At 41.3% G+C, this 23,259-nt stretch overlaps 1 protein-coding gene across 1 annotated transcript in view; it reads left to right on the top strand.

The window, feature by feature from the left end:
• Positions 1 to 23,259, top strand: part of OSTF1 (osteoclast stimulating factor 1) — an 86,857-nt gene that overhangs the window by 53,379 nt on the left and 10,219 nt on the right. The window contains exons 3-8 of the mRNA XM_038527069.1: positions 6,580 to 6,651; positions 11,879 to 11,929; positions 14,744 to 14,807; positions 16,506 to 16,559; positions 19,375 to 19,482; positions 20,449 to 20,498. Of these exons, the coding sequence (XP_038382997.1) occupies positions 6,580 to 6,651; positions 11,879 to 11,929; positions 14,744 to 14,807; positions 16,506 to 16,559; positions 19,375 to 19,482; positions 20,449 to 20,498 (399 nt within the window). The remainder of the gene's footprint in view (positions 1 to 6,579; positions 6,652 to 11,878; positions 11,930 to 14,743; positions 14,808 to 16,505; positions 16,560 to 19,374; positions 19,483 to 20,448; positions 20,499 to 23,259) is intronic.

Below are 23,259 nucleotides of genomic sequence, written 5' to 3'. Positions count from 1 at the left end.
AAGAGAAAATGGTCAAGGCAGAAGGTGCTGGGAGAAGGGAAGAAGGCATCTGCTTTAGCCTCCCTGCCTACCCAAGAACACCAAGATTTTACGTTTGTGAATCCATTGTCTTTAAATATATTTCCAATTGGTCAATGCCTGCTCTTGATGATTGATGACAATGTTTGCCAATATTTTTTTTTAGATGTCCGCCAGGACAGTACTATTGAAACACAGAGTACCCTGATTCCTTCCCTTTAATGCCCTGTGTGAACCTGTACACCTATAGAACAGTTGAATTAAATATGATGTAAAAATGCTCATGAATTACATATCTCTAATTATTGTTCTCTTTAGACTCTATCCAAGCGATGGTAGACTGTAATCATGAAAGTCATCTGTTTTTCATCTTTATGCAGTTCTTTCCTATCCTCTGGCTGTTTCTTTGGCATTCTTTCATTTCTGTTTGACTCAGGTTTGAGAATTGAATAGATTAAAGCCAAGAACTTTTCTAATACATGGAATAAAGAGGAGCCTCACAAGGCTAACGTCCCAACATGAATTGATAAATAGGATCATGGAGGTGAAAGTATTTTCTACAGCTTCACACAGAGAGAGAGAGAATGTTCCCTTGCATAACAGCCTAAAAGAGTGGCCTAATGTTCAGTGTGTAGCATAAACCAAAATGCGAATAAATGTCCCACTTCCTTTTAGTTGAGAACATTTTAAGTTGGACAGTCACAAAAGATAACAGTTATAGAGATCAGTGGCTTAGTCACACCCCAAGTATTTATTTTTCTCAGGTTCTTGAATTTGTAGTGAGTTTTATCTCAGCTCATTTAAGTTCACGTTGGATCTGGTTTCCACTGTTAGTCATAGCCTATCTTATTGCTGCCATTCCCTCAAAGGGACAAGAGAGTAACGTCATTATTGATTTTGGTCACCAGTGGACTGCTTCCTCGTGTAACTTCTCTTTGGAAAGTTTGAAGTAGTCGCAATAACTAATCTCCCCTCGCAGAGAGACAATCAGGTCAGCAGCTATTTCTCCTGGCAGCTCTTCCTTCCGTTTGGTGTTTCCTTTCTCAGGGCTGCGGGTGTGCATAAAAAACATAGTCCAGAAGAAAAAAGATTTCACATTTGCTTCTATTAACCTTTCCCTAGAAGAAGAGCAGGGGAGGAGTAACACTGGAACTTGTATTGTAAAAATAATGTGTGTGTTTTTTTTGTTTTTGCAAGCATGCTAAGTAACAAGGGATCTATCTTAGCCGGGGATCGCCTGTATAGGACATTTAGGAGAAAGAATGATTGCCAACCCCACCTTCCCAAACCAGCCCCCACCTACCATGAAAGTATCTTCACTGTTTTTATCGATTATAAAAGTAATGCACGCTATATGTAATGAATATAAACAGTATTTGTAAAGTAGATTATAAAGAAGATTCCCCATAGTTGGTGCTATTTTTCAAGGAATATATGTGTGTGTGTGTGTATGTGTGTGTGTGTTGTCAACATAAACGGAATGATACTTGGCATACTAGTCTATAAGCTGCTTTCTCCTCACTGAGTATTTTGCAGGGTCTTTGCTACATATGTCATTGTCTGCAGATCTGTCTGCTGCATTCTGGGGATGAATCAGAGTTGATTTGCATAATCCCGCTCAATGGACATTTTGGTTATTTCCCGTTTTCTGACTTTGTAAGACTGTTTTGTTCCATATGCTAGCCACCAGCCACGTTTGGCAATTTAACTGAATTAGAATCACATAATGTTTAAAAATTTACAGTCACACTTGCCACGTTTCAAGTGCTCAGTAGCTATATGTAACTAGCCCAGAGGAAGAACTTGACTGTCATTGCATGAAGTTATGTTGGACAGTGAGTGCTGTTCTAAACTGCTGGTTTTCAGATTTTTTTTAAAAAGATTTTATTTATTTATTCATGAGAGACACACAGACAGAGGCAGAGACACAGGCAGAGGGAGAAGCAGGCTCTGTGGGGAGCCTGATAGTGGGACTCGATCCCAGGACACTGGGATCAGGCCCTGAGCCAAAGGCAGATGCTTAACCATTGAGCCACCCAGGACGTCCCTCAGATTTTTTTTTTTTTTTTTTGAGTACATGTTTCCATTCTTTTATTCATCCATTCAACAAATAATTATTGAGTGCCTCCTATGTGCCAAGCATTGTACTAGCTACTTGGGTATCTCACTCACAGAACATCATTACCTGCCCTCATAATGTTTAGCATTCTACCTGCAAAAGGTTTTGAATATTCACTCCCAATATATGTATGTGTACTACGAGTTGCATATGTATCCTATTATGTTGTTATATTATAAAACATGATATATGGAACAAATTAAAATAGAAAATAAAAAGAATAAAATAAAAATGTAAATCATTTCCAGAATAGTCTTGCCATGTCGCACCTTAGATACCACGGTTCTGAATGATGCTCTTATACTAGGTGGCCATCTCAAAGATTCTTGTAGTTGTTACCTCATTTTAAACAGGTAGTCCTGGGCAGCCCAGGTGGCTCAGCGGTTTAGCACGTGCCTTCAGCCCAGGGTGTGATCCTGGAGACCCGGGATTGAGCCCCACGTTGGGCTCCCTGAGTGGAGCCTGCTCCTCCCTCTGCCTGTGTCTCTCTCTGTCTCTCTTTCTCTCTCTGTCTCTCAAGAATAAATAAATAAAATCTTAAAAATAAAATAAACAGGTAGTCCTTCTGTCTTGATATTCCTGCTAAATCTATTTATTTCCTAAAAAGACCTCTCTCTCTCTCTCTCTTTTTTTCTACTATCTGTAGGCTTTTTCCTACAGTTTGAATTTGTTCTTTATTTACATATTCATTTAGTAAGCATTTATGAAGTTCTTATTGTATGCCTGGTAGATGCTGGGAAATTAAACATGTCAGAGTTCCTGCTATCAAATGAGACAAGCCAGCAAATCACTTATTCTGATACAAGGTGTTATGGGAATGCAAGAAGGGGGCAAATAAAAGATTGTTTGGGAAAACTGAGGGCAGCTTTTATGATCTCCTCTTTGCTGAGTTATTACACTCTGTTTTGGGACTTCATGGAATCACATATTTCTTCTGTTTTTTTTTTTCCCCATGGTATTTTCTTTTGAAAAATATAAAACTCTAAATTATTAATTTAAGGATATTAAACCACAGTGATTGTCACATTAAATATCTCTTTATGTAAAATGTTTATCTTTCAATTTTTAAACTTAGATATTAGGGTTGGAAGGGCTCTGTATAGGATAGAAATGAAGTCCAAATAATTATGTAGCTCCTTTTGTTTGAGAAGGGGGAGCAAAAATCATCCCCAGGGATATGTGTTGATTCATGCCTTAATTTAATAAATATTAACAAAATACTTTCTCTGCAGGAAGAAATCACCTTAGGTTAATTCCACTTAATTCCAAAATATATTTCTTATATGGGTTTTTACTTAGGGAATTCTGAGGAATATAATGGACAATATGATTTAGAGTAAGCTTGAAATGAAAGAATTGATCCTATGTTGTTTATTCCCTCTCTTTTAGGGCAAGTTAAAGTATTCAGAGCTCTTTATACGTTTGAACCCAGAACTGTAAGTATTCAGTGTTTTTTTTTAATTTTTAAAATTATTTATTTATTTATTAATGAAAGACACAGAGAGAGAGAGAGAGAGAAACAGAGAAATAGGCAGAGGGAGTAGCAGGCTCCATGCAGGGAGCCCCATTGCGTGGGACTTGATCCCAGGACTCCAGGATCATGCCCTGGGCTGAAGGCAGGTGCTCAACCTCTGAGCCACCCAGGTGTCCCAGTATTGTTTTTTTTTTTTTTTTTTTAAAGATTTTATTTATTTATTCATGAGAGACACACAGAGAAAGAGAAGCACAAACACAGGCAGAGGGAGAAGCAGGCTCCATTCCATGCAGGGAGCCTGACATGGGACTCGATCCTGGGTCTCCAGGACCATACCCTGGGCTGAAGGTGGCGCTAAACCACGGAGCCACCCGGGCTACCCCCGTATTCCCTTTTTAACTTTAAAATTGACATAAAAACCTAAGGTGATTTCATTTAGATACTTCCTCAAGCCTAAATGACCTGTCTTTTCTTTGATAGTTGTACATGATTCATGAGAATGGATGATCAGTCACTTCTGTGCAGTCCAGAGGTGTGAAAGCTTAGTCCCTCATTGATGTGAATGTGTCTCCACCTTGGGGTCGTGTCATCCACCCTGTTCTGCTTCCCCACCTTTCATCACACCACCCACTTTAAAAATCACCACGTAACCCCCATAAAGCCCATGACCTGATCTTAGTCATACTTCCTGTAAATCTCACGCTGACCTTCCTGGTTCTTCCTGTTGACCCTCTACCTCAGGCTGCCTCTTAACAGCACCTTTTACCAACTATATAGAGCCATTTTTTATGTGTCTGCTGTGTATGCTTTCCATTATTATAGTTTCTGGGGTCCATCCATCCTTGGTTTAGTGAGCACTTACTATGTGCCAGACCCTGGCCCAGGCCTTAGGGACCGTGCTACATCAACAGAAAGGGTGGCCCTCTGGAGCTCCCATCCCACTGAAGGGAGACAGACAGTAAGCAGACAAATGAACATGACTATAAGGGCCTGATCAGTGCTATGAAGAAAAATAAGGAGGGGATAGGGCTAAAAGGTTAATGGAGAAAAGAGTTATTTTCAGCAGAGTGTTTGAGGATGGCCTTTCTATAAAGGTGATGTTCCAGTAGAAACCTGAGGGAAGTAAGAGAACAAGGGAACAGCAAGGAGAGTCTTTGGTGGGTTCTAGAAACAGCAGGGAGATGCAACTAGAACAAAGGAAATGGGGAGGTAGGAGATGGGTTCAGGGAGCCTGGGCAGAGAGAGAGAGAGCAGATCATGTTGGGCCTCCTGGGGTAAGATGGAAGGTTTTGAGTGTAGGGTTGATAAGACAAGTTTTAGAAGGTGTGGGAAACTATCCAGCAGAGTGAGTGTGGGAGCAGACCATCCAGTTAGGAGGCAGAGGAGAGAGACCCAGCAAGGAAACGGGCTCCCTTGACTTTCCCGTCTTCCTCCCTGGAGATGGGAGCCTTCGTGCTTGGGGGGAAGCCAGCTTGCTGCTGGGTTTGCCTGGGTTTGCCCTGGACCCTGTTGTCCCCAGAGCCGAGCACCTCAGAAGGTAGCACAGAATGAGTGGTAGCACAGAACGAGTGACACCGAGCTTTGACTCACTCCCATCAGGCTGAGGTGGGCCCTCAGATTCCAAATCTGTCATACACTCTCCGTGAATTTACTTCCCCTGTGGCCCTCTGTGTCCTCATTTTGAAAATGGGAATGACATTAGCCATCCTACAGAATTTTGCTCTGAGCAGGGAATGAGACTGATAATCCAAGCCTTGCATGCAGTGAGTGCCAGGAAACCGCAGCAGGGAGTACAGCTGGTTCGGGGTGTGCGTGTTCTGAAGAGTTCTCCCCAGGACTTTATCAACAAAGTGTTCCTGGGATAAGAAAGGGGTTGAGTGGGTAGATGTAAATCTCAGTTTTTTCTTCTTTTCTTAAAAGCTTTCATTTATTTGAGAGGGAGAGCACGAATTAGGGAGGAGAGGGAGAAACAGACTACCCGCAGAGCAGGGAGCCTGACCTGGGGCTCGAACCCAGAACTCCAGGATCATGACCTGAGCTGAAGGCAGACACCTAACCAGCTGAGCCACCCAGGTGCCCCAGGTTTTTATTCTTACTAGGACATTCCATGCTATCTCTGCTGTATTGGTAGAGCAGGGAATGAACGGGCAGCGTGTTAGCTTGCTAGGGCTGCCTAACAAAGTACTGCAGACTATGTAGCTTAACCGACAAAAATTTTTCTTAGAATTTTGGAGGCAAGACATCATGTGAAGTGTAGACAGGGTTGGTTTCTTCTGAAGCCTCTCCTCAACTTGTACGTGGTTGTGTATCCTTGTGTCCCCACAGTCTTTCCTCTATGCTTGGTTTCGTTTCTTTTTTCTTTTCTTTTTTCTTTCTCTTTTCTTTTCTTTTCTTTTCTTTTCTTTTCTTTTCTTTCTTTCTTTTTCTTTCTTTCTTTTCTTTTCTTTTCTTTCCTCTTTTGTCTGTCTTCTTTCTTTCTTTCTTTCTTTCTTTCTTTCTTTCTTTCTTTCTTTCTTTCTTTCTTTCTTTCTTTCTTTTAGTTGAGAGAGAGAGAGCATGAGAGACAGAGAGATCACAAATGGGGGAGGGACAGAGGGAGCAGCAGACTTCCACTGAGTGGGGAGTCCAATGTGGGATTCCATCCCAGGACCCTGGGATCATGACTTGAGCTGAAGGCAGACACTTAACGCCCTGTCCTGTCAGTTTCCCAGTCTGCTCTTCTTAAACGGATACCAGTCATTTATGGATTAGGGCTCACTCAAATGATTTTAATTTTAATTTAATTACTTCTTTAAAGAATCTGTCTCCAAATAAACTCACATTCTGAAGTCCTGAGGGTTAGGACTTCAACATATGAATTGCGGGTGGGACACACAAAAAGTACGTGTTGCTGTCTTTGTGTTTGTCCTCTGCTCACAGGAAGGCTGTCATTTCCTGTGTCTGATTATCCTAATCAATGGTTTCCTAGGTTGCAAGATGCCTGAGGTTGATAGAAGTGACGGTTGGGGGGTGCTCATCAGCTGCCCTCCTGGGCTGCTCAGTGAGTAATCGACCATTCTCTGCGGCCTCCCGCACTCTAGGAAGGAACCTGCATGTACTCAGTTTGAGACCAGACATGACTCCTGACTCTCCCCCCCCCTCCCCCGAGTATCCTGTTGGTCATCATCACCTTTGTCCTTTCTCACTAACCTCCTCCTCCTTTAGTTCTCTTGTGCGTTTTCTTGCTTCTAGCACAGGGACTCCAGGTTGCCCATTCCACCTGCATTCCTCTGTCTGATTAATTTTCCTGAGATGTAGCTTTGATCCCATGATCTGTTTCAGTTCTTTGACTTAAGATAGAGGCCCCTATGGTGCAGCCCGTTCCTAACTCGCTGTCCTCTGCTCCTTCCCCCTCTTAAAACCATTCCAACCTGGATCTGATACACAACCTGTCTCTAAATCCTCTCTGAGCTCTAATAACATACTTCCTTTTCCTGGGGCACCTGGGTGGCTCAGTTGGTTAAGCGTCTGCCTTCGGCTCACGTCACGATCCCGGGTCTTGGGATGGAGCCCCACATTGGGCTCCTTGGTCAGTGAGGAGTCTGCTTTTCCCCATCCGGCTGCTCGTGCCTTCTCGTGCTCTCTCTCTCTCTCTAAAAAAAAAAAAAAAAAAAAAAAAAAACAAATAAAATCTTTAAAATAAAAAAATGCTTCCTTTTCCATAGAGACTCTCTGATTAACCCAGCAAAGAGCTAAGTTTCCTCCTCTAAACATCCACATTTGGCATTTCAGTCCTGCTCCCTGTATCAGTACTTTGGAGGCCGGCAGAAACACAGGGCTGTTGGGAGCTGGCCATGGTTTTAGGACCCACTCTGCCTCTATGGCATCTATGTGACTTGGGAAATTTGGGAATGCCCTAATCTCTTTGCCTCAGCATGTTCCTTTGTAAAAGTAAGAATAATAATCTCAGGGTTTTAGTGCAAATTAGGTGAGATTGTGTGAAGCTGCTATTACTATTAGGAGGGCTAGTGGTTGCTGTATTCAGAGACATTTAGCAAATAGTTTTGAAGGGTTGACATACTGATTATTTTAATTTACCTTTAGTTCTGCCCCAGGATGGACTCTCTCTACTACTTTTTAAAAATCTTCATTGTAATTGAATGCACAGAAGAAAATAGATATTTAGTTCATTAGGTTTTTTGAAGAGTCTGTATTTAAAATGCTGTTTTAATATCCTTGCTCCCAAGGATCCTTGGCTGTGGGAGCAATGCTGCTAATTCATCCAGGATGTATGGTGGTTAGTAATGAGTACCCCCACGCCCACTGCCCCCACACTCTGCACCTGCCCACCTCCCCTCAATCCAGATATTAAAGGAGAGGTGGCTGGCTGGGCACGTAGCCTCTGGCTCCCATGGGCCTTTCTGACTGCTTTAGTGCCTCTGCTGGACCAGTTATTCAATATTTTGAATCTCATCCCAGAGCTAGTTTAGTTTTACATTCTTTTTCTGAATATGAATTTCTGTTGGAGGATGCAGGAAGCTTAGTTTGTCTCTCTCCTCCATCTCTTCCAGTAGCCATGCCTGGAGGGATGGATGTACCCTGGTATATCCTAAACTGACCTGGCCTCCTCAAGATGATTGGGGCCAGACAAGATGGAAGGGCTGAGCTGGGTCCAGCTTCTACTCTTCTGTCCTCCGGCAGTAGGCACAGCAATGCCCAGCATCAATCTCAGTGATCCACGGAATGAGCAGTTTCTCACTCCGGGTTCTTCCTGCCATCCCATTTTTCTTCTGTCTTGCTTGAAGACAGGATAGTCCTGGCACCACCTGTGCCTGTTTGGTTCTTAATTCTTGCCCAACCCCTGGTCTGATAAGCCTCCCACAGAGATCTGGCTGGACTGGATAGACCAGTGTCATGATGCCCTGATAGAAAGGGAACAGCATTTTCTGTGTGCTGGCGGTGTATTGGTTTCTGTTGGAACAGCAGCAGGACCCTGCTCTGTTGTGTCATGTTTCCATGCTTACTAGGTTTGTAGCACTCTGTGTACAGGCAGGAACCCTAGAATCAGATTCCAAAAGCTGAAGTGAGAGCCCAACCCTGCCACTCACTAACCGTGATTTGTGGCACGTTCTTCAAAGCACTCTAAGGCTAGTTATGAAATGGAGATGAAACCCATGTTTCAGCCCTGCCCTAATGGGTTAAGGATTGAATGAGGTGAAGCATGCTTTGAAAGGATAAGGTGCTTCTTGGTTTTGTCATATTGCATCAAGTGGGAATGGCAGTAAGGGTGAACCACAGATACTTTCCATAGCCACCATCTTTTAACCTGGTCATGATACCATGATGACTAGTACTGGCTATGCATGACCCTTTATAAGGGAGAAAGTATAGGTGCTGGTAAAGACTCCAGAGTCTTTAAAAAAAAAAAAAAAAAAAAAGAAAGAAAGAAAGAAAGAAAAGAAAAGAAAAAAAGATTCCAGAGTCTTAACTGTCGTGGTTCAAGTCCGGTGTCGACCACATACCTGTTCTGTGGCCTTGGACAAGCTTCTTGCCTCCAATGTGATGAAAAGAGTACCACCCACTTCATGGTGTTGCGGGTGAGAATTAAATTTGTTAATATTTGTGAGTGTCCATAACCTAGCGCCTGGCACTAAATAGTACTGTAAAGTAGTAAATAAAAACATCCCTGGCAAATTTGATTTTTAAAAATCTTTTTATTTATTCATTCTTGGGTTTCCAGGTTGATAAATCTGTAAAGTTTCACCAGTATGTTGTAGTTTCTCCAAAGTTTTTTGTAAAATATGTGTCTTCATAAACCAACAAAACGAGAATGCCTTGGGAATTGTGTGTTACCAAAAATATATGAAACAGGAATGAGAATATATATTACCAAGTTTGTACTCATCGCATCAGCATTCCAGTGGCCAACAATTTGCTTGTGCTGATACCTTGTGGTTCTTCAAGGAGAGAGGAAAAGAGGAATGCGGTTGAAAACCAAAGAACAAATGAGAAATAAAGTGCTTACTTGATTGTGTCACTGTTTTCCCACTTCTGTTCCATGAATGCGATGCCAGGAATGTAAAAGTAGACCCTCATCAAATCATTTACATTAAGTGCCTGTACATGGTTTCTTAATGGAAAGTGTGAATATTGTGGGTAAAATCTATTTAAGTTTTAAAATCATGAAAATGACCTTGTCTATACTGCCACCAACAGTGTGAGGAATTTGGTAGACCACCTCCTGGGCTCGGTTAGGAAAAACTGCCCCTAGTTCCTTTGGAAGAAGATATTTTATGGGGAATTGCCTTGTCTGTCTGGGAGCTATTGATTAAAAAGAGAAAAAACTGTCCACTTGCCTTTCTCAGGGGAAAAAATAGTGAGGTCTTTCTTTTTCCTGACTGAAATCGACCGCCTCCTGTTCTTCTCTCAGCTGAAAACAAGTCTCACCTAATAGGTGGCTTGTGGCAGACACCAGTGTTTGAACGGCAGCCATTATTTTAAAAACCAAAACAGCACTGAGAAGTGTTGAAATGACTGTATTTAGTAACATGTTCCAAATGATGCGTTTTACCAAACCGCAAAGCACGAGAATCACTTAAAAGAAAATTAAGAGTCTTAACTGTTCTTGGCTTTTTATTGCCTTTAAATTGATTTTATTTTTATTTTATTTAATTTTTGTTGCCTTTTAAATAATTGAGGTAAAAGGTCACATAACATAAAATTAACCATTTTAAAGGGAACAACAGTTCAGTGACATTTAGTATATTCACAATGTTGTGAATTGTGAAATGTGACAACCCCCACTTTCCGGTTCCAAAACATTTTCGTCTTCCTAAAAAGAAATCCTATACTCATTAGGTACTTACTTTCCATTATTGGGGGTTTATACCTTTTTTTTTTTTTTAATGAGAAGGTCTCATCACAGGGATTTTTGTATTTGTACTTTTTTGAAGCTGTTTGTTCAGTACTTTTTTTTTTTTTTTCTTTCCCAAACATGCCTTTTTGGTTCAAGGGTGAATGAACTTAATATGTAGAAATTTAGGCAAACTTGACTTGTGATTTTAGAAGGAGGTCAACACCATAGGTAGAGATGATCCTTAACTTTCATGAAAGTGCCCTTGTTAGACATTAGTGGGCAAGGATAGTTCTTGGGAAGGTACAGGTAAGAATGGGCTTTGGATGGCTCTAAGACTAGAGAGATCTCATCAAGATATTATACTCTTTCAAACTCTAAGAAACTCAGAGTCCCTCCAGAAAAATGCCACGCTTTCACATATGTTCTGTTTTCCTCACTTCCTTACATTCTACTTCATTCTCTCCTCCTAACCCTTATTACCATCTCAAATGGTGTTAAAATTGCCAGCAAAGGCCAACCTTCCTGTTACAGTAATGACCACTGTATTTAAGATAGCTGGGGTGCTTGGTGGACCTTGTGTCTCCTTTCTGGCCTCTCTGGGAGAGATCCAGTTTGCAACAGGATCACTAAAGGAAATAGTTTGTATCCACAATCATTTTCTGTACTCATCATATTTTGGTAGCATATTGATCACAGATCAGCAAAATATGATAGAGATAGAGAGGGCTTCCTGAGTGGCTCAGTCAGTTAAGTGGTTGCCTTTGGCTCAGGTCATGATCCCAGGGCTCTCTGCTCAATGAAGAGTCTGCTTCTAACCTCTTCCTCTGCCCCTTTCCCCTACTCATGCTATCTCTTTCTCTTTCTCAAATAAATAAAATCTTAAAAAAAATATGATAGAGAAAGATTAGAGAAGATCATAGAGGACTTTTTTTTTTGCCCTAAATGCCTATTTCAAATAATATTAAAACCTATGTCATTGAGTCTACATAGGTTTAACTAATTTTGCATAGCTTGTGCTGTGTGTACTAAGTCTAGACTCAATAAATCAATCATAAATGCAACAAATGCTTCAGAAAGTACCTTTTAAAAGAACTCAGCCATTTTTTTCTGTCATTAACTATCATTTGGTAATTTTTATGTTTGAATGCATAATACACCTAAGTATTTATGTATGTGGTTGCCTAAAGCATGGTGTATATATTTCTTCATTTATATTCAGGAGGAAATAGTTATAATAAAGATCAGCTTTGAAACATTAGTTTGTCAGTAATGTTTCATTATGGGCTCCATGTATAGATTTAAGTATCTAAAAACCACATTGTCTATAAAATACTTCAGGATTTGAAACCCATATAATGATTAGCATAATCCTAATATTCTAATTCATGAAAAAATCACATGAAGTCAAACTGTATATATTTTTTTCTTTCAGCCAGATGAATTGTACTTTGAGGAAGGTGATATCATCTACATTACTGACATGGTAAGCCCAGCAAATACTACATATGACCTAACGGTGCATAAGACTGGTGTAGCTGCAATATTGTACACTATTTAAATGTTTATCTGTATAGAAATACATATGCCCAGGTTTGTTCATCTTAGCACAATTTGTAATAAAACTTGACGTAGCCCTTATGTTGACCTATAGGAAAATAGTTGAATAAACTTCAGTATATTCACAAGTAGAGTATGATACAGCTATCTAAAAAGGAATGAGGAATATCTCTAAAGGCTATTATGAAGTAATTTAAGTGAAAAAAGGTGAGCTGAAAAAAATGTGAACAGTATGCCTTACTTAAGAGAGGTGATATGTATAACTGTTTTCTTTAGTCTAAAACAAAAAAGTCAAAGGAGGAATCATAAAATCACACTTAAAAAATAGTTTCTTGTATATGAGGGAAGGGACATAGGCTAGAGGGAACATGGGATATAGAGTTTTTAAAAATTACCCATTGCTTTGGAGCTCGACTTTGGAGTCATGTAAACTTTTGCATAGCTCTAAAATTAAATTAAATGGCAAAAAAAAATCCCTGAAATTTAAAAGCAGAATGAATCAAATGAAGTTAATTATACCTCAGGTAATTGGCATAACCGCACAGAAAGGAACCATTCCAAGTGACCTTAAAACTCAGCAGTTCGCCTGAACATCTCCAGTAGAACATACAGGAAGGATAAAAAGGACTGGCAACAAAATAACTGTTTTTAATCATGATCTTGTAGTAGAAGCATTGGCATTGCTGTTCTGAGATTGTTACATATGTATTGTGGTCTAGAGCAAATGAGTCATTCGGTCAGTGATACTGAAAATTGGGATTTTCAGCCTGCAAGAAAAAATATAAGATCTTACACAGATGTAAGATCAGTGCGGTTAAGTAAAAACCCTGCAGCTCTGCATCTGTATTGCTAGCGTGTTGTATTTTATCTAAAATCAAATAAAAACACATCCTGCTCTGTCCTTTGAAAAGGCCTAGAAAAAAAAATGACCAACCCAGTAAGAATATGTTATTTTGCATTGAAAGGAACAAGGCTCTTTTGAGAAATACCTGTTACCAGTTTGGGGGCAGCAGAGGTGCAAGATAATCCAGAACACTGTGTTATTGTTATTAGAAGCAAGGAAGCCTCCAAAGACAAGGATCACAGTAGAAGACGGAAGGAAGTTGATGAGGCTGCCACTAGTCAAAGATAGGACAATTTGAGCAGACACGTAGGGGAACAGTCCTCAAGGATTGAAATACGTTTACCATATTTAAATTCATGAGCTGCCAATGATACTTCAAAAACCCAAACATCATTCTTCACCCTGAGAGGATGTTACAGAACCAACTTTTTATTCTGACAACTTCAGTTGAGGAAAATGATTAGTGTTGATTCTCCCATTTCTCTATGAACTTCACCTCTGAATAACCTGAGAGTTGATGAGGGAAACTTTTTCTTTAAAGAGATATTCCATTTGATTAAATGATAAAGGAATGATAGAATGTCATCATTTTACAACCGTCAGGAAACAATGGATCCAGTTTATGCTCATCAGTGGCTAACTATCATTACAAAAAGAGAGACCATGAGACTTTAATGTGTCTCCCTGATGGAAGAAAGCAATACTACCTATAAGATAGTCTTGTCCAAAAAACTGATTCTGATTCTAATTAAGCCTCTAGAACTAAGCGACTAATTGATAGGCAATTTGGGGAACAGAGGAAGACATTTTTGGTAACACAGAGATGCAACAGGCCAAATCCAGACTGTTTGAAACTCAGCAGAACAAAAAACTGGTTTCTTTCACAAGTGTATTTATAAAAGAGTGGAAAAAAAAAAAAAAAGAAACCTATAGACTAAGAGACCAAAGAGGAAAATCAGTCGATCATATTGGAAGGGTTATTTGGATTTTAAATTGTAGGACAACTGGAAAACTTGAATATTAATGTAGATATTTGATGATATTAAGAAATTAATGAAATGAATTTTAAGCTCTGATAATGGTTTTATGTCTTTGGGAAAAATCCTTATCTTTCAGAAATACATACTGAGATATGTACAGGTGAAGTAATATAATATCTACAGTTTATTTCAAAATACTCTGAAGGGGAGGCAAGTCATAGGTTAGATGTATGAAAACAATTGGCCATGGGTATTTATGCAGGTGGGAGATGAGTTTGTGTATGTTCATTACACTGTTGTTCTTACTTTTTATAGGTTTGAATTTTTCTAACATAATGTTTCCCCCAAAATGAAGCTAAAATAAAGAGATCTTTAGAAAAAAAAATCTTGAAGCTAAGAGAAATTAGACTGAACAAAAAATTCTACAGACCGCTTAAATGTCATTGTTTTTTTTTCCATTTTGTATGTCTCTCTGATTTGTGTGATGAAGTATATTGTATTTGTTGCAGGCCGATATATGTATATTTGTACTTTAATGATAAGGGGAATGGACATTTGTAACTAGGGGGTGAGGAGGCTTGATGGTTGTGACCAGGGCTGATGGACATTCCATAGAACAGGTGTATTCTATGAGCCAGATGGTTTTATTTTTTTTATTTATTTATTTTTTAAATTTTTATTTATTTATGATAGTCACAGAGAGAGAGAGAGGCAGAGACACAGGCAGAGGGAGAAGCAGGCTCCATACACCGGGAGCCCGATGTGGGATTCGATCCCGGGTCTCCAGGATCGCTCCCTGGGCCAAAGGCAGGCGCCAAAACGCTGCGCCACCCAGGGATCCCGAGCCAGATGGTTTTAAAAGTGATTGAATGTAAACTGGATATGGTGCCACTTAATTTAACTCTTTTTTCACTAGAGTGATACCAATTGGTGGAAAGGCACCTCCAAAGGCAGGACTGGACTAATCCCAAGCAACTATGGTAAGCATGGCTCTGGTGGCTTTTATTTTGCCTCTCCTCTGTGTACTTTCAATTATCTGGTTCCTGAAGTCTTTCTGCTTGTTGCTGTGGCTGAGAAATCAATGAAGTCATTGCCAGTGTAGGACATTTTGTACTCTGTGAATCTCTCGTTAATAAAACAGGAATGGACACTGGAGGCACTTGAACTTGATTCTTTGGCTTAAGAAAATGCATTGTAGCACTCTTGATAGAACCCAAGGTTTCCAGGGAAATGCTTATGGCTTTACTCTATCCAACTCTTACAATTTTTTTTTCCCTTTTCTTTTGCTGTTAAACCAACTCTCAGATTGTTTCTTAGCCTAGTCCTTTCTTTTGTGATGAAGTGCCCTTGCCTTGTTAATTTATGTCTGGAGCAGTTATGTTCATTAAATGAGTATCAGGGCAGTTTGAGGAGCGTGAGTAGTGAGATACAGCCCCTGATATGAAGCCACTCTAGTTGCAAGAGGGAGAAACAGACTGAGTACTTCTGTAGAAAAGAGGAAAAAAAAATAGGAAAGTCCAAAGAGCACAGAACTGGTAAACAGGGTTTTAATCCTTTCTCTTCCACTTCTTAATAACAAGGGACTTTAGTGAAGGCACTTAACCACTGTCCCTGGGACTGTTTCCCCATCTGTGTAATGAGAGGTTTGCTTTCAGTCATTTCCAAGATCCCTTTTGACTTCAGCATTAGATGAATCCCTAGACCAAGAGGGCTGGCATTGGGCTGCCAGTTCCACACCCTGGCACAGAACTTAGAACATTTCCAGGAAGGTACTGCAAAGTTCCTAGGGGAGCAGTGAGGGGGAGGGGAAGGGAGAGAAGTGAAAGCCGAGGTCTGGGACCCAACACAGGGGCCCCACTTGCCCTGGTCTAAAGGTGATACCATTCTGGGTTAAAGAAGGCCTGAAACATTTCTACATTCCTCTAACCTTTGAAATCCGCAGCATACCTCTACCATGCAGTGCATTTCCAGCCAGTCATAGACACTGACCATGTAAAATATTCCTCTGTTGCTTTGGGTCTCCCGCAGCCAAGAGTGTCCAGTTCCAGCTCTTTATGAAAGTGGGAGGGGGTAGGGCTGAAGTCTGTTTTGAACCACGGTCTTCATGTGATCATTCCTGTCGATTCTGGGACAGCAAAGTACACTCCTTCCTTAGGGGCAGGTAGGTTTGCTGATTACTCTTCGTAAACACAGGAAGCAAACTGTCTCCCCCTCCTGCGTGCCCCCCACATGCACACACACGAGGGAAACAGAATTCTTTTCAGCCATCTTCCAACTAGGGTGTTTTTACAGAATGTAAAAATGAGCATCAAATGTTTTCTTTTGCATTTTTGTGACTAAGTTTATGACACACTTGGCTGTACCGGTATGTAGGCCATGGATGTTTGTTTTTGCTTATACTTCCAGTTAATTACTGCGTTTGGTTTTTGTTTATACTTCCAGTTCATTGCTGTGGTGTTGCCTTATTGCTTAGCTTGGTTTTCTTTCGCAAATAATTCAGCTCCTTTTAAAGCAGAAAACGTTAGTTTGATTTTCTTCTATTTTCTCGGATCCACTTAAAAGGGATGCTCTGTGACGGGAGGCCCTGGCACCCTGGGAGCCGGGGACCGCGGAGTGGCTGCAGCGGGTCCTTCGGGTCCTTCTCAACATCGGGTTCGCTCTTTTTGTTTTCAATCTAGTGGCCGAGCAGGCGGAATCCATCGACAATCCATTGCATGAAGCTGCAAAAAGAGGTAGGTGTGGTTGTGTTTCATTGAGGGACACAGTGGAGTTGAGCACACAGATTCTGATTACACAGTTTGATGACTTTTGATCCGTGTATATATATACCCACGTAGCGGACACCGCAATCAAGATCTAGCACATTTCTGTCGTCCCAGGAAGTTCCCATTTCCTGGTAAACACCCCCGCCTGAGAGGCAGTCTCTCTCTCTCTTTTTTTTTTTTATTGGAGTTTGATTTGCCAACATACAGCATAATACCCAATGCTCATCCCGTCAAGTGCCCCCCTCAGTGCCTGTCACCCACTCACCCCAACCCCCCACCCACCTCCCCTTCTACCACCCCTTGTTCGTTTCCCAGAGTTAGGAGTCTGAGAGGCAATCTCTATTCTGCCTTCTATCACCCTAGAGAGATAAAATGTTATTTAAAAAATTGGGGGGTGGGGAGCACCCGGGTGGCTCAGCGGTTGAGCATCTGCTTGAGCTCAGGGTCGTGATCCGGGGTTCTGGGATTGAGTGTGCATCAGGCTCCCGGCAGGGAGCCTGCCTCCCCCTCTGCCTGTGTCTCTGCCTCTCTGTGTGTGTCTCATGAATGAATAAATAAAATATTTTTAAAAAATAAAATTAAAAAAAATTTCCTTCAGTAATCTCAACACAGTGTGGGTCTTGAAAGCACAACCCTGAGATCAAGAGTCAGTCCAATGAGCCAGCGAGGCCATACCCCCATGATTTTCATTTTTTTTAAAAAAGATTTTACTTTATTTATTTATTTATTTATTTATTTATTTATTTATTTATTTATTTATTATTTATGATAGTCACACAGAATGAGAGAGAGAGAGAGAGGCAGAGACATAGGCAGAGGGAGAAGCAGGCTCCATGCACCGGGCGCCCGACGTGGGATTCGATCCCGGGTCTCCAGGATCGCACCCTGGGCCAAAGGCAGGCGCCAAACCGCTGCGCCACCCAGGGATTCCTAAAGATTTTATTTATTCATGAGAAACAGAGAGAGAGAGAGAGAGAGAGAGAGAGAGAGAAAGAGGCAGAGATACAGGCAAAGTGAGAAACAGGCTTCATGCAGGGAGCCCGACGTGGGACTCACCCATGGTCTCCAGGATCACACCCTGGATTGAAGGCGGCACTAAACTGCTGAGCCACCCGGGCTGCCCTGATTTTCATTTTTGAAATGTCAGCCACCAACACTTTTGAGTTCTCTACTTAACCCGTGCTCAGTGGCAGGTGGAAAGGTGCTGTCTGTGACTCCCCGAGCTCCAAGTCTGGTGGGGGAGAGATGTGTGTAACAGATCATTACAGGATGGTGTCAGAAGAACAGCAACTGAAGTATATTTAAGTTAAGCAGGCTGTAGAGGCCGCAATGAGGAACTGGAAGGCAGGCGGGTGGAGGCTTCTTGTGGTTGTAGCATTTAGGAGACTGTTGTAGTAATGCAAGTGAGTGGGGTGCGGGTGAAACTGTGGAGGGAGAGAGCAACAGGGACCGGCCTTGTACATGGGACTTTATCCTGTACATTAGTGGTTTTCCACTGGGGGTAATTCCTCCTTCAAACCCTCGGATATTTGGCAATGCCTGGAGACACTTTGACTGTCATGACTTGGGGATGCTACTGGCACCTTTTGGGTTGTAAATGCTGGGGACATACAATGGTACCCAGGTCTGCCCCGCAACAAAGAATTCTCCAGCCCTGCTGCTGCCAGTAGGGCTGCTGTTGAGAAACCCTACTATGGACACAGGGAGTTTTTATAAGGCCTCAAGGAGGTTTCTTTCATTCTATTCCAGATCTTTTTGAAACATGAATGTGCAAAAGGAAACTACTGGTTGAGAATTGTGCATAAGTAGAACTACTAAGCTGACATTTAAAAAACTAATATTTTTCTGTATGTTAAATAACTGGAATTTAAATAAAGACTTGAAACTAAAAAGCAAAGTGATTTGTGAACTAGATATTTAGACATTAGCCAGAGGGTTTTAAATTGGTAGTTATATTTTAACATATGAGGAGGTTATTTAGTGTTTATTTCCTTATTTTCTTATAAGATCTGAGAATACATTTTAATATGAAAATGAGTAGTATCTACCTGTTCTTAGGTTTGACTCTTTTTTCCCTAATTTCCAGGATTTCACAAAGGAAAAAGTTCCATGTATGTGCATTTTACAGAGTAAGACAACCATAAGTAGGCTCATTTAGGCAACTCTTCCCTTTAACTGACCGTTAGAGACTGATGTTGTACAAGCCACAGAGCTTACTTGTATCTCGTCAGTGACATACACAGTGATCAGCTGTATGTGGGCCAGGCCGTGGATACCATAGACTGAATGTTTCCGTCTGCTCAAGGTTCAGATGTTGAAAGCTAACCCCAGATCAGTGGTGTTTGGAGGTGATTAGCTTATGAGGGCTCTGCCCTCATGAATAGAACCAGTAAAGACCCGGGAGAGCTCTCCTGCTCTTTCTGTCCAGGGGGTGGAAACAGTGTCTGTGAACTGGGAAGCAGGCTCTTACCAGACATTGAATCTTGCTGGCGCCTTGATTCTGGACTTGCCAGAACTGTGACAAATAATTCTTCCCCTCCACCGGCCTCCTCCACCCCCACTTCAAGTTGTTGTTAATGCTTTTCATTAATAAACTGGAAGTGAAAATGTACCATAATGAATGCATTATTGGGTAGGTCTTAATTTCAGACTTGCTGACTAATCCATTCTAGATGGAAATTTATGGAGGGTGAAATTGATTTAAAAGCAAAACCAAAACAACAACAACAAAAAAAACCCAAGCCCTTTTTCTTGTGTTCTTATAAATGCATGATGTTTTCAGGCAACCTGAGCTGGTTGAGAGAATGTCTGGACAACCGAGTCGGCGTTAATGGCTTAGACAAAGCTGGAAGTACTGCCCTGTACTGGGCCTGCCATGGGGGGCATAAAGGTACTGCCTTCTGTTTGCTATCTCATCAGTGTCCACGCTACTGAAAATGTGCTTCACGCAGAGGAGCTGGAGTTACGGAAATGAAAAAAAATTATTCTGCTTAAATCCTTTAGAACATTGTCCAAAAGCCTGGTTCCTGGAAGGTCTGTGAAACAGTAGGTAGAATGCTTACTGCATGGACCTCTCTCACTTGAAAGACTGGAAACTTCCCTTCCTCTCTCAGGCTTGGAAGGGTTAGAGAAAAACAATAGTCATGTAAAAACAAATCCCACAATCTAATCTTACAAAAAGAAAGAAAGGGGCAAAAGTGACCCTTCTACTTAGTTTTTCCCAAGATACGCTTGCACAATTTATATTCTAAGTTGAATGCATGCTGGTGGATTCCAGGGAAAGACAGTATTTGCTTAATTAAGTTAGTGATGGAGTTGGTGACCTTCTCAGTTATAATCAATATGAGAGTGGAATTTCTGGGTCTGTTTCAGCCTGACCAAAAAAATCTGCCACACCTGCTCTCTTTCTCCCTCTCGCAACAACAACAACAACAACAACAACACACACACACACACACAAAATAAACAAAACGATCAGAAACAGAGCACCCAGCAGATTAAATAGCATAGCTAACGGAAAGTTGATGGCTGTTTCCCAAAGAAGCCGATCTTATGTTAGCTGATAAACGCACATTAGTTAAATGAATATACAGTATCATCATGAACAGTGAACATAGAGATATTTCTACAATGGTTGCCATGTCAAAATGTGAAAGCCAAATTATTTGAAAACAACTATTCCCTACATAATTCTACTTTTTACATTCTTAAGTCTTGTATTTACATATATTTAAAAATTTTTATTAGAATTTTCTTGATTCTTCTAAAGAATCCTCTTGTTTGAAGCTATTGTGCCTCATCTTGTCAGCTTTTTCCTTTTCATTCTTAAGAAATATCTTTCCTGTTTGAATTTCAGACATAGTGGAAATGCTGTTTACTCAACCAAACATTGAACTGAACCAACAGGTAAGATCAGTTAGGCAGAAGTCTGTGGTCACATCACATGCCTGCCTAATTCTCAGGGAGCAGCGTATGGGCATGCAAAGTCCTGTCTCCGTGTCTTGAACTGACACTGATTCCCACTCAGTATCTTTCATACAATTTTTAACCAAAACACTACAAGCGCACAGTTAAAAAATTACTGTTGTACCGAAATCCAAATTGTATAAAGCCCCAAATGCCTACCATATTTCTTCTTTCTCACTTACTACTTTGGGTTATTGGCTCTCTCGTCTTGCCTTCATGTTACTAAGGAAGATGCTTATGGAGCTGTCCCCTAGGTCATCTTCTTCATAAATGTTTCGGTGTCCTGTCTGAAGGCGTAAGCTTATTGATTGCCCCTACTGTGATATCCCAGCACCCAAGCTTTGTTCCTCTGATTGTCTCCCACATATCATATCATAATTTCTGGTTATCTTACTCTACAATGGCTTACAAATATTAGGGCTATTTAAATATTGCTCACTGCTTGTGTCACTTTTGTTTCTGTACTTAGTGGCTTTTATTTAGCTGATTTTGGGTTTTGTGTCTCACTAGACACTTCCACACTGTTTGCCGTTCTCTTGATACACTTTTTCCAAAATGTATAAGATAACTGCTTTCTTCCTCACCCCCCCCCCCAACCCCCTGAATGGTACTGGTACTTCCAGAGCCCTCATTCTCATTCTCTGATCTGAGTGGCTTGGTCTCTGCTGCCTTTGCTCCCTTCCTGTGGGGAGCCTTACTTTCATCTCCTTCCTGTGGTGTGTCTCCACTTTTCTGGATCCTGCACATTGCCTTCCTTTTGTTGTAGAACATCTCCAAGTAGATTGCTAAGAAAGGGGACCTAGGGGATGATTATTTGGCTGACAGAATTCGAGGTTGAAAATGATTTCCCTTAGAATTTTGCAGGTAGGGCTCTAGGATGTTCAGTATTTAGAATTGCTTTTGAGAGATTTGATGCCATTTTGATTCCCATTCTTTTGTGTATGGTCTGCTTTTTCTCTTGCTCAGAATTTGTCACTCTGTCCATGGTGTTCTAGTATTTCACAACGATGTGCATTAGAGTTGGTCTCTTCCCGGTAATGATGGTGGACTCTTTCAAGCTGGAAAAATATTGTTTCTTGTTTCTTTTCTAATTTTTACTACCCATTGTCTTTGTTCTTTGGTTCTGGAATGCCCGTTAGTAGTTAGGTTGGACCTCTTACATTGAGCCTCCAGTTATTTTAGTTTTCCTCAGAGATTTTTTTACCTTTATGTTTTATCTTGGTTATTTTTTAAATTCCTCAGTGTCCTCAGTGTCATGTAAGGTTTCTGTTGCTATGTAATGAAGAACCACAAATCTAGCAGCTTAAAACAAGACCCATTTGCCTGTTTTCTGTAGATCAGAATTCTGGGTGCCCAGCAGGTGGGCTCTCTGCTCAGGGTCTCCCAGGCCGGAATCAAGGGTTCTCATCTGGAGCTCAGATCCTATTCCAGGCTCACTCAGGTTGTTGGGAGGATTGAGTTTCTTTCTCCTGTAGTGCTGTGGACCTCAGCTTTCCGAGATCACCCCTCTCCATAGACATTTCACAGCATGGTTGTTTGCTTTCTTCTTTAAGGCCCATAGGAGATTGTGTCTCTGACACTACCTTTGGGAAAGAGTCCACCTGCTTAGGTCAGGCCCACCTGGTATAAGCTCTCTTTTGATGAACTCAACATCATCTGATTAGAAACCTAATTACGGGAGTGATATCCTATTTTTTTTTTAAGATTTTATTTATTTATTCATGAGAGGGAGAGAAAGAGAGAGAGAGAGAGGCAGAGACAGAGGCAGAGGGAGAAGCAGGCTCCATGCCAGGAGCCCAACGTGGGACTCGATCCCGGGACTCCAGGATCGTGCCCTGGGTCAAAGGCAGGCGCTAAACCACTGAGCCACCCCGGGATCTCCAGTGATACCCTATTATATTCATTAGTCTCACCATACTGAAGGCGGAGGAATTCGACTGGGGGTGGATCCCAGGGGGCAGGGATCTTGTGCACCATCTTAGAGTTCTGTCTGCTATACGCTCTTTCTTTTACTCTGATTATTACTTTTAAGTAGCATCTTTTCTTGTTCCATTGTGCTCTTTCATGTTATATCTCAGATATATTAATTACAGCTTTTTAAAATGTTTTCTGCCATTCACTGTACTGTGTTTTTTCCCTCAGAGATCCATTAACTTTGTCTTGATCTTTTCTCAAATAATGGAGGCTTTCCTCAAATACCTAGTATCTTTGTGCATTCACATTGGAAGTATGGTGGAAATCGTGCATGCTTATGGGGCTTACCGACTGTTGCGGTTTCTATAGAGTGAAGTAAGGTCCTGGCTGTTTGGCTGGGTGATACCCAGATGAGTATGAGTACCCTCTCCCTCCTCCACATGGGGAGCTATTTGGCAGCACCAGAGAACTGTTTTTGAGCCTCCTGCCTAGGCATAGATGCTAGACTGCACACACTGGGGCGGTGGGGCAGGTAAAGGCTGCTTGCTGCTCAGTTTCTAAGTTTCCAGGCTCACCCACTACTTTTATAAAGCTCCTGGCCTTGCTGCCACCTTCCCTTATACCTCTGAGTTCATGAGCTTGGAGACAAGCCAGTTCATTTTTCTCAGGATAATGCTGCCATCTGCACTGGGTCACCTGGCAGCAAGGAGAGAGGAAGGTGATCTAATTACTTCCATAAACACTTTCACCTAGTACTCTTTGTTTTCACTCCCACACCTCATGCCTG

This window comes from Canis lupus, chromosome 1 (genome assembly GCF_011100685.1).
Source record: "Canis lupus familiaris isolate Mischka breed German Shepherd chromosome 1, alternate assembly UU_Cfam_GSD_1.0, whole genome shotgun sequence".
NCBI lineage: Eukaryota > Metazoa > Chordata > Mammalia > Carnivora > Canidae > Canis > Canis lupus.
The sequence above is the reverse complement of the archived record's forward strand: the minus strand, read 5'-3'. Positions and strand labels throughout refer to the sequence as shown.